At 40.7% G+C, this 12,058-nt stretch overlaps 1 protein-coding gene across 4 annotated transcripts in view; it reads left to right on the plus strand.

Annotated features, from left to right (window-relative positions):
• Positions 1-603: 603 nt before the first annotated feature.
• Positions 604-12,058, plus strand: part of LOC135575255 (alpha-protein kinase 2-like) — a 59,270-nt gene continuing 47,815 nt past the window's right edge. For 2 of the 4 annotated variants that reach the window (XR_010468628.1, XM_065044490.1), the window contains exons 1-2: positions 604-1,482; positions 8,996-10,711. Coding sequence is in view for 3 of the 4 variants with exons in the window: in XM_065044490.1 (XP_064900562.1) it covers positions 9,347-10,711 (1,365 nt within the window). In the remaining variant the exon portion in view is untranslated. The remainder of the gene's footprint in view (positions 1,483-8,995; positions 10,712-12,058) is intronic. The other 2 variants (XM_065044491.1, XM_065044489.1) reach the window with 2 other exon arrangements.

Raw genomic sequence — 12,058 nt, forward strand, 5'->3', positions numbered from 1 at the left:
GGCTTGTGGAGTTTTCCGTGTGACTGACTGCAAGGTTGCCTTGCCTTCCTGGTGATCCGGCTGCGGCAGCACAGCGCTGAGACACGCTGACAGGCATTGCTCTTCGGTGGAGCCCTTGTCTCGTGGGTTGCATTGCGCTAGTCAGAACAGGCTTACACCTGCTTGGAGATACACACCTGCCTGCAGAGCAGACAGCATAGTATCTCTGCTGACTTCTCTGGGGTCCAGCAGCTCTGAAAAACAAGGCGTTTAGTTAGACCTAACTTGAAGAAATTGCACTGAGTCGTTTCCCCCTGCATCATTAACCAATGGTTTATTTCTCCTAGTTCAGGTGGAAAACCAATCTGCACGGCAAAAGAGATACAAGTCAGGCAGTGAATTTGACTTCCTGGTAGTTACCCACAGCTGCGCATGGCTTAGCTGCTCGAACAGGCGCCCTTCACCTGCTTCAGCCTGTGGTCTGTGCTTGTTGGGTGTCTTCCTGCAACGTCAAATGGTAAATTAACTCAGGTTGAATATGGTTTTAAACCCTGGTCTCTCATTTCTTTGGGAGTTATTTTGATTACTAGGCTATTATATAAAATTTAAATATCCCTGCAGCTATTGCTCAGTGAGGGGGGTTGCAGGTGCTATATTTGTTGCTGAACATACCAGTTTCCTATCTGGGTTTAGATAACCCTGGGAACAAGAAGTACTTATGACTGTAGTATCTCATAACCAGTTTTAGCTGTGCTTTCAGCAAAATTATCTGGAAAAAACTTGGTACAAAATTTTCTTTTCAGCCTTTTCTAGGTCCCTTGATCTCAGAGCAGTTTGTGCAATTCATTCAAGTTTTTCCTGTGTGAGACTCAACTTCCTGGGTAACAGAAGTGGGAATATGTTCTTAGTTCAGGATTCACTTATTTGCCTTTGAGCAATGTGAATTGTTAGGAGAATTTTTATGTAGTGATTATTAAAAGTTCACTATCCACCTTTGGTTTCCTCAGCCTTTTTGTTAGGGGTTGCAGTTTTTCTCATGTTCAGCAATGCTTTTGTGTGCTTAACTTCATCAAGTAAGAAATTCCTAACATGCCTAGCAAAGCAGTTAAGCACACTTGAGCACGTCTTTTAAAAAACAGCCTGGTGCTTTACTCTGAAAAGCTAATGCCAACACTTCCTCTGTCCGGGCCATGAGGAAGTGCCCGTGGACTTCTATGGAAGTAGGATGTGCCCTCTCATCACTGCCAGCTTGCTTGCTCTGCCTGAGGTTTTCCCAGGAAGAGCCATCTGCTGCGTGTAATGAAATAGTCTCTCTTAAAAGTCAAACCGTTCTGTGATCAGTCTCGCTATGCTAAGGTCACACTAGCAAAACAACGCTGAAGCTTTCAGCTAGCTGCTCAGCTCTGAAACAACATGCATAAAATAAATGGCTTTTGTCTTGTTACACAGAGTCAAACCAGAGACCTGGCCCGCCTCTAGAACTTCAAGAAAGACCGCTCATGGGTAAGTGCACATCTATGGTTTGAGAGGTCAAAATGTTTATACTTTAAAAATTGCTTGTCTACTTTTTTCTCCTGTGTGCAAATAGAACGCATGCCATATAAGATGAATAAACGAAAAAGAGCAAGTTACTTCATTCTTAAGGCACTACATGAATATAGGGATTTATACTGTTGTTGCACAGGAAATATGATTTGTTATTTGCTTCTGCTAAAGTATAGTAATTTTTGCTTGTCTTGATAGATTATTTTTGTAAACATATTGCATTTAGAATTCTGCTAAATGTCTCTGAAATTACACTCTGGTACTATTTCCACTGAGTTTTAGCAAGACAAACAAAATTGCAAAAATTGTATGAAAGCAAGCGTTGTTCTCTAAAGAACGTGTAAGTGATACTAGGTATCCTGAAATACGCATTTTATTCTTTCTAGATGTATATTGTGTGGCCTAATAGTCAGTAGGTAAAAATTTCCTTCATTCCTGAGAAAGATCTGGTCACTTGGTAGCAGGTAGGTGATTATTAGGCTGCATGAATTGCTCATGCTGACGGTGTCAGATGCTTGAGAAATGTTAAAAATAGATTAAGACAGATCGGTGTTAAGAGTTGTGCTCTGATTGGTTATTTTAATTACCCTACATTAAGGTCTTTGTTAGAGATATGCAGAGCCGGTCATTTATTCTTTTTACATTTAGCCAACAAGTTATAGCTATGGTGTTTTCTTTATACTGTGGTGCTGCTTACAGTGGGTAGTACACTAATGTAAAAGTTGTCAAACAGCCTCGGGTGTTGAAGAAACACCATATATCACAGTATATTTGGCAAGGACATGTTTTCCAGATATCTGCTTTTTGAACTTCACTTTTTTTAATTCAAACCTTGTTAATACAATAGGTATGTGATAATTGGTTTAGATAATACGGTATTTTGCTGGTTTGATTCTGACGTTACACACTCCTTGGCAAGTATGCTGTTCTAAGTGTTGGATTTGATTGCAGTATCATGAAGGATTTGTATGAATAGAAGAATAATACAGTTATTGTTTGTATTCCAGCATTAGGGATTCCAGGCAGAACTACTGTGAGGTACAGAAACAAGTAGAAAATGCAGTAATTGTGAATTCTTGTGCGCGTGGCTTCTCAGTACTCTTACCCCGTCGAATGTGAGACTAGTAAGAAAACTGCTATATAAATACTTACTATAGCTCTGTTGTGAGTAGAGTTCACAAAGTTATAATTGAATTGTAGAATTCCAGTTTCTGTTGTCTCGGAGATGTAAACTTTTACAAGGTAACAATGTTTAAGAATGTAGGCATGATCACAACGCTTTTGGAAGTTGTTCTTATGGCTGTCTGGCACAATCACTTTGGAACGCTTGTATAGATCAGGAGTGGAGGAAAGCAGATCAGAAATTTCATGTGGAATTTGGTTCCGTCAGTACTGGTGGATGCGTGGGAAAAAAAAGATGCACAGAAACATGACAGTGCTGATGAAACTGTTAAAGGAAAACTTCTAATAAAAGTTTTCATTTCTGTTAAAGGAAAAGTTTAAAAAGAGAACGTGAAAACAAGCATTTAAATATGGCAAAACATGCGTGGCAACCTTTTTGCAAATGAAACCCTGTATGTTTCCTGTATGTTTCCAGTTGTAAATATGTGTATATATATATATATAGTATGTATTTCCATACAGGGAATATAATGCCTCATCCAAGAAATCTAAATTGGTGTGTAATTTCTGTGTTTATCGTATAACATATTTTGGTTTGTTTTGGAAGAAGAAAATGCTAAACTTAAGGAATTTGCTAACAAAAAAAAAATATCTGTGTTGAGAGGTGAAAAAATGTGTGTTTTCCAAACGCAAAGCAGTTGGCAGTCTGGGCACGGAGAGTGGGTGCGGTTGTGGCTGTTGATTTCTTAGAGGGACATTGCAGCTATACAAACGGTATGCAAACTCTTTGCAAGAAAGTTAAGACATATTTGAGAAGTATTTTCAGGGAGAACAGAAAGGGAATTAACATCAGCCTTGGAACATAACTGCATTTATGCAGCTCACTAAGATTTCATGACCGACTGGATGGTGGGGTGTGTATTACACATGTGGTCTGTAGTTGGACATTCTGGAAAGGATCTGTAAGGTTATGTGAGCAATTATGTCTGCGATGTCTTTGCATCTCTGCAAACCAGGAGTCACAGTCATAAAAACACAAGCTTTGTTAGCAGTAATATTTCATTTTAAGATATATCTGCTACTGCAAGTTATTTGCTATGCCAGCTATTGCAGTAAATGTTATTCTTTCAGTTCTCATATGCATACACTAGGAATCGCTGTGACATTCTGTCTGGTATGTGGCTTTTCATGCCTAATCTTAAGCAGTACAGCCGTATTTACTGAGAAAATGCATATAAAGTCCTGTTCCCTGAGCACCGTAGAAATCAATAATCACACGTACAAGCCTCTGGGGCCAGCACGTCATCCCCAACTTTCCTGTTTATGTCTAGACTAAAGCTCCTTTGCGTTCCTCAGTGCTTGGTCCTGCACAGCAGAGTGGCCAGGCTGTGGCAGGACTCGGTGACACCACGTGTTTGCTGTTTGTGCCAGAGAGGGGAAGAGAAGAGCGTGTGTGCAACACGCGTTCTGAGCCGATGCAGCGTGAGGCAGGGACACGGGTACAGACCCAGGCGGGGGGAGGTTCTGCCTAGTTCCACCTTTTAGACGCTGCCTTTTTAGAGTCTTCTTGAGATCATCTGACTAGTGAAGATTCCTTTCTGCCTTTTTTGTTGTTTCTGTTCTGCTTTTGCTACTTTCTCTCCCTTTAATCAATATAATATTTATAACATCCTTCTGTCCATACCAGTTAGCTTTCTGATTGGATCTGTGTGGTATATGGCCATTTCTGTTCATCATAAAGAAAGGTTTTGTGGTTATTAGTGTTTTGGTTTGGAGATTTTTCATGTTTATCTTAATTTAAGTCTAATTATATCCACTGTTTTCCTTTGTGATTAAGCCCCCTGCCAATAAAACATCTCTAAAGGGGTGTATGAAAATGTATGTAGTATGCCCGGGCACAGGGAGAAGGAGCTATTGGTAAATATAAAGTTTAGTAGGATAGTGTAGGGGATAATAATTGTTTTTCAGAAAGGCAAATCCAGATCCCAAAGTTTGGTTTATGGGGTGGAGTGTATAGTAGGAGACTGCTGGCATTTGGGGAGTTTGTTGTCTCAGACCAGTATCTCTCTTCTCAACAGGATCAGTCTGATGGAGAAGTGTTAGAAGAGTAGGTGAGCAGACTGTATTGTACATGCATCCACATCCTCCTCATGTATGCATACGTACAAAGGAGAAAGGTTGTGCTTTTTCTATTTAGGTTTGTGTGTAGAAGTTCAATGAAAGTTAATCCTGGACCAGTTAAGCAGATTTGGTGTGCCCCCACAAGTGTGGACAATGGCAGATAAGTTATTGAAGACATGGTCTGTGAGATGTAAGGTTGTTACAAACACACGTTATTTATGTACCTATCAAATTTTCTTGTGCTTTTTGGTATCACAGACCCAGTGTCAACTTGATATAAAGAGACCAAAATATTACTTGATGGAAGGATATTTCTTGATATGAAACATGAGAGGATTATCAGTTTAATTCCTCCCACGTGTTTAGCTAAGATAACCCTTTGTGTGGGCAAATGCAGGTTCTTCTCTCCCACTCCTTTGCGCTGGTGTGGGTGTAAAGCGGGCTGTTTGCAGAGCATGTATAGCCGTCTGGGGGTATTTATGCACTGATGCGGAGCTTTTAACCTACCTAGACAATGCTGTGGTTGTCAAAGCGTGTTTAGATATCTGAACCATACTGCAGTATTATAGGAGGTGTAGACATAGATCAGGTGCCCATTGTGCCAGGCGGGATGTGAATACAGAGCGGCCCCTGACCCAAAAGGCTGGTCTGGGGATGATAAGGAGAGAGACAGCACATGGGTGTAGGCTGACAGGTCCTGTGAAAGGGGGCGAGGAGCAAGTGCATCTGAAAGATAGGAATAAATCCTGCTGAACAAGGCTGTGGGCTGAGGACGACTGTACAGAGAACAGAGATTACGTGATGAATAGATAGCAAAGCAAAGAAAAAAACTGCAGAGACATAGTAAAGGGAATTTTTCCACTGACTGCAGAGGAAGTCAGTGGAAAAGACACAAATTTCCTCCTCCAAATTTCCACAGAAAGACACAAATTTCCTCCTGGACTTGTAAAATGCATAAGCTTTCTATAGAAATAACTTCTGTGAATGTAAAATTGCTTGAAAAGGAAGGTTTCCATAAGCTTTTAGCAGGTAGCATCATTGATTTCCAGAGCAAGACTTGAGACAAGCAGCCGGAACACCCTTATGCATTTAAGTGTTCTCTTGTCTTCACCAAGTGTTCAAACCCCAGTTTATTAGGAATCAAACTTATTTTCAGGCTACTAGTCAATAGCTGATGGTAAATTGTCATGATCTCACATTCATCTTTCCTCCATGCATTTCATTATGCATGTTTCTTGAGGAGCTGGGAGGATATTATACTAACAGTTCTCTCTCCAATTTCTGTCTAAATTCAATAACTGAAATTATGTTTTTTATATAATATCTTCTATTTTCTCCCCAGATTTAAACAAAATAATGTCTTTGTCTTGGGTGGAAAACCAGCATTTATTGCAGTTTTCCACATGGAAAATTGTTTTGCTTGGATTTCCATTGTTGGATCTGACAAAATGCACAAAATCTAATCTGATTTTCCTATCGAGAAATCTGACAGCTCTTTTCCCCTGGATGTCAAAATGCAGCTGAACTAAGAGAATGGTAACTGTATAGTACAATTGCTTTAGCAAGGAGTATTCATTAGTCAATTTGCATTAAAAAATGTTGCTAAGGCTCTTTTCATCTGGGAAAATTACCATACTTTTAAAATAACTTATACCCTCCAAAAAAGAGTAAAGAGGCATCTGGTCTTCTGAAAAGCAGAGATGAAAGCAGATTTGAAAGAATTCAACAGGGAACATTAGGCAAATGCATATTTAAGAGGCAATGAGTGAAAGCTGGAGGATGATTCTATGGAAATTCAATAAAACGGATGAGGAAAAGATTAATTTCTACTGCTGCCTTTTTTTTTTTTTTTCCTGTTAAATATTTATATTTCTTAGAGCTGAAATGGAAAGCAAAATGTGATCAGAGATCTGAAAGGCTTCAGATAATGGGATCATGTGCCTTTTTTTCTCCAGGCTCTTGCTGCACACATGGTCGATATTGTAGTTCAAAGGCCTGCATGAAGCAAGTGTAGATTGTTGGCCCAGGGCCAGTTGACAGGTGTCCACATTGTTTAAACCACTCCAGTATGCACTAAGTGTCCTCCTCTTGTCATCTGCAGCAGGGGAGCCTGCATTCCGAGGGGTTTTGAGTTAGACTCGAAGGCCGTAGTCCGAGGAAGCCTGCACGCAGTCTCCTGACCGGTACCTCCTGTGTGGATAGTCTGAAACCTGTGTGTCAGCAATGCCACACACAGCAGTGTGTCTTTCCCCCTTCTAGATTTGTGCTGCAAAGCATCTCTCACCAAGCCACTGTGACCAGGCTGGCTTGCAGTACTGTAAAACTATATCGTTGTCTTCTGGCAACTTCCCGAGTACAATATACCTTTGCGTCACATCAGGCTTGTTCTTCAAACCAGCCTTTCCTGTCGACCTACAGTTCCTTGCGTGCTGGACTTTGCCAGTTTAAGACTAAATTGATAAAACATGTTGCTTCTCAACTGCCTTTTCATTACATCCTCCCCCTACCCTTCTTCTCATACCACAAACACTGAACCCTCCTCTCGTTTTCCTTTCCCGAGGCCCTGTGCTGACCAGGGTTGCCTCTTGGGAGCCGCTGAAGCTCCATGGCCACAGGTCCAAGCGGCGAGGCTGACCGTGTGTACTCAGTGGGCACATGCATGCATGTATATAATACACATACATGTTGTACGTTAGGAGAGGATGCTGGTCTTGTTCCCCTGTCAGCTGTTGTTCCTCTGCACTCCTTTTTGTGCAGGAAGTCAAACTGTTTGGCACACAACCTAGCATTGTCCCTTCTAGTATCCACCTGGTTAACCACCTTCTCTGCCTGCTTTTCACCTCCCAGGTAGCTTCGTGGAAAAAGTGTTGGTGGCGGGGTTTGCCTGAAGGAAATGAGAGCACATCCAGCTGCTTTGTGCTCTTTACAGGAGAGGCAGATTCCGTGCAAGCCCCTTGCTGTTTAGCCATTAAGCTCTAATCTAGCTCACGCATATTTTCTTAGTAACTGACTTTGATCATTATCTGCAGCGGGCTGTGACATGAAGCTGGGTGCTGACAGGTCCAATAACTGCTCTGCTTGTGGCCCCGCGGAGAGCAGATGGAGCGCTACACAGTGCTTGAAAGGGCATCGCGAAAGGTTGCTCTGCTAGGGTGCTGGTGATTTTGCAGTCAAGAGAGATGTTAGCTGAAAAGGGCCACAATGGAAGAAGCAGAGAGAAGGAAAAGGAGAATGACTAGAGGTGTCCTTAAATTGCTTCATCAGACTAGCAGCATGGCATGGAGGTTTTCCCTGCCATTCTTCATGTCATACCAGTTCGGTGAATAAAAATAGATGACTGTTTTTCAGAGCTTTTAGTCTAGCATCCTTCCTGAGATCAAATTTAGTTGAAATTCAGTTCTGCTACACTACTTTCACTGATGAGTGGATCCCTGGATGGTGGAAGAGTCCTGTTGGGATGAGCCTGGGTACCCTGTGGTGAAGATTGACCCAGAGTGCCTCTAGTACCATACAAAAACATCTCAAGTATCAAAAATCCTAAGGTTTTTTTACAAGAAGAGAGCCATGATTATATATCTCTTTGGTTTCAGCTAATGGAAGCCTTTTGGTGTATTTATCTTTGTTTTTATGTGAAACCCTACCATTTTGCTAGTGCGCAGTCTCAATGTGAACAGGAAATTGAAACTAAGCAGCCTCATTTCATTGTTCTCTCGCCACAGAAATTACAAACAACAAGCCAAAGTACAATAGAATGGCTTTAAACAGAAATAGCCCTATAAAATCTAACCAGTTAAATTGTTCCAGGTATTTCTACAAAGATTTTGGAATATGTCCCTATGATGCCAATTTAAGGAATAGTCTACTGTTGTGCTAATGTGGCTACCAAAATAGCAGATACTTGGTACCTGCAGAAGTCATGCACACGTGAAAATTTACATTGTCTGCAGATTAGTGCTTGCATTTAGAAATGTCAAAGCGATATGTGCTAAAGCCTATATTTGTGTATGTGCAGGCATGCTTTTTTTTCCTAGCACATGTCACTCCGCACAGTTACAACGTGTTTGCAGAGATAGCTGGGTTATAGGTACTGCTTTAATATTTGATCTTGATTTTTAAATAATGATTTATCTTTTTTTTTTTTTTAATGCTTGCAACTGTGTGTCATTTGACCACGTTTTAGAAAATATGTATACCCATTTGAGGAGTAATTTTAAACTTTTATTTTCAGGTACACAGAGCAAGATCTGCACTTCATTAAACAGTACCAGGAAGCAGTTTGACAGCTAGAATGACCTGCGGTTCAGCTTTTGTTGAACTGGAATCAGAGACAAAAACTGAAACTTCCTCACAATTTGTTGTTGACCTAAATGACAATGTGGAGACTTCAGGCTAAAATGAGCAGAACGAAAAACATTTTGCACAACACAAGAATTACCGGTATGAGAATGACCCCGTGTTGACTTCACCAGATTCCAACTCTTCAAGAATCGGTGGTTTACTGCTTGAGAAGCTCAGAAAAGCAGAAGTATTGTCCCCATTTGAGAAATCCCACAGACACTTGCCTAACACAGAAGACAACATGGATGTAAAACATACATTTAAAACCCAGGAAGATATTTCCTGCCTAAGGGATTTGTCAGAGAATGATGTAATTCACTTTAACAGTATGGTCAGCGTCACTGCTGGAAAAGCAGAGACGTGCTGCAGCAGACACATGCATTCCTGCCCTACAAATGTAATCGTGTATCATACAGACAACTGTTCCCTTAACACGGAAGACGCTGTATCGGGTCAGTCTCTGGCAGATGTCCAGACATGCGAAAATCCTGGGCTCGGTAGACCTCTAACCACGAATACCCGGTTCAGTGAGCAGGCAGATACTCCCGTAGTAAATCACAATTGTTTTGTAAAAGGTGATTCTGAAAATTCTGCCGCTATTGTGGAGATTTATGCTGAGAAAATTCCAAGTGTAAGTCACGACTTTTCTGACGATGTCCTAGAATATTTTGAATGTTCAGATGTGCTGACAATGCATGAAAATGAAATTTGGAAAAAGAAATTACAATTTTTATTGGAAAGTGATGATGAAGATGATTTAAAACTGGGTAAGGATTGTGATGGGTGTGCTTACTTCCTCAGTGCAATGCCTTGTCTGTCCCAAGTGTCAGATAACGCTACGCCTATGGATGCCACCATTGGCTTCTGTGGTCATCACTCAAAATTCGAAGGAGTAAATGTAAGGAGAGACCCCTCTATGTACAGCCAGTCAACTTTGCAGACGGAGATGACTCTCGCTGTTGGACACCACCGAGATGAAAGCACCACTTTGAAAGACAAAGAAAAGAACAAAGTGCCTGTTGCAGCTGCAGCCATTGAAAATGACCATCCCAGAACTGAAGAAGGAAAGAGTGGCAGTGGCCACTCAGCTGCAGGTTTCTCAACTGACAAATCAAAGAACAAGGATAATACATGTGCCAAGGCGGACTCCTCTGCTGGTGGCATAGGTGCTTCTTTGACAAATCAGGCTTCAGAGACAATGACAGAAAACAGTAAGGACAGGGACTTGCTCGGTGAAATCTCATTGCTCCAAGAGGAGGGGAAAGGAAATTTGCCGGAGGAAAACTCAGGGCATGCTGTCTGTACCTTAACAGAAAGTTTAAGAAGAAACCTTTTAAAGTTGTTAAACCCTAAAGAACTGTGCAGATATGTAAGTAACATAGGACAATCTCTTCAGACTGCAGCAGAGGTTGGGGAATCCACTGCTCCATTGCCCAGTCAGGAAGGTGTCATTTCAACACAAGTCCCCGAGGAGACAGAAGGCTCGCAAATGCAGGCTGGTTTGTGTCATACGGAAGAGGCAGATAAAGACTGTCACTGGGGAAGGAAAAGGACTTGGGGCCTGTCTGAGCACAATCAGATGCCAGATGAAAACGTCTCACCCAGGGTAAGTAAAGTGTTTATAATTTGATAGAAGGAGCTGCTCTACTGATTTTAATGCATTTTATTCCTGTTTGTCACAAAATAATGTACAATTTAAATTACTTCGAAAGATACTATTCATGTACTTCTGAATGACAGCTGCGGCTGGGAAGGAAATCTGGTTTTGAAAAGGGCCCAAATAAACCATAAGCTGTTCTAATTATAGAGTGAGATTGATAATAGTAAGAGGCACTAATGGGACTCTGGACAGCTGGATAGGGAAATCCGATATGTAGGCTGTTGCACAGGTCTTATCAAAGTAATGTTTCTTTCAACCCAAAAAGTTTCTCAAATACCTTTTGTGAGCAGAGAATGTTTAGATATAGGTTCTTTTCAGTTTATACTCAAAGAACAAAATTGTCATCTACTTATGGTGCTGAAAATCTAAACCAGCTCAGCATGGGTTTGCTCTGAATTTATAACAAGCAAAGGAATTTAATGCAGAGAGCTCATGTTAGAGAGGTGAATTGAGCTTTGCTTTTTAAAGATGAAACAATGAGAGAGTCAGATATTCCAGCTGAAATGTAAAAACCAGTTAAAAAACCCAAAGTGGTACTCTCCATGTACTTGAATGTTTTATGCTATTGGCAGGAAATCAACTAGGGAAGTCAGTGTAGTTGTACAGACTGATACGATGCTCCACGAGTTTTCATAAGTGTGAGAATTGCATAGTAAAGACTCAAGATATATATATATATATGAGTATTAAACCACGAATAATGTTATTATCACTGACTTTATTGATTTGAAAGTGCATAGTTAATTGCAAAAAAAAAAAAAAAAAATTTGTGACAAACACAAGCTTTTTCCAGTTCCACGTACTTTTCTTCATCTATATTATTTAAGCAAAAAGTCTCCTAGTTCTGGGTAGCAGACTGACTTTAAATTCACTACTGGGATGTCTTGAACAGTCAAAAATTACTGAATTCTTCTACCTGAAAAACATCCATAGGTTTCTCTGTTTTGATCGTCCATAAAATTCCAGTCACATTTTAGCAGCACATGATGTTCTTATGATGGGGAATACCTCCCTCTTGAAATGAGCCTACTGAGGATTTCTTGGTGGTATGTATGACCATGGTTTGCTAGAGGCATTGTTTCATTTTTTTCCAAGTGCACTACAATAATTTAAATCCCAGAACGCTCTTAGCAAAGAGCAGCTGTAAGGTTACTGCGAGTGCTGTGGGCAAAGTTCAGATTAGCTAATTAGACTCTTGCTACCTGCAGTCAGTATGTATTTCTTCTGTTTGCGTGTCCTTGCCCAAAACTTCACATTAGATAAAAATTAAGTGGGAAAGAAGTATTGGTATAC

The sequence above is a fragment of the Columba livia genome, chromosome W (assembly GCF_036013475.1).
Source record: "Columba livia isolate bColLiv1 breed racing homer chromosome W, bColLiv1.pat.W.v2, whole genome shotgun sequence".
Lineage (NCBI taxonomy): Eukaryota > Metazoa > Chordata > Aves > Columbiformes > Columbidae > Columba > Columba livia.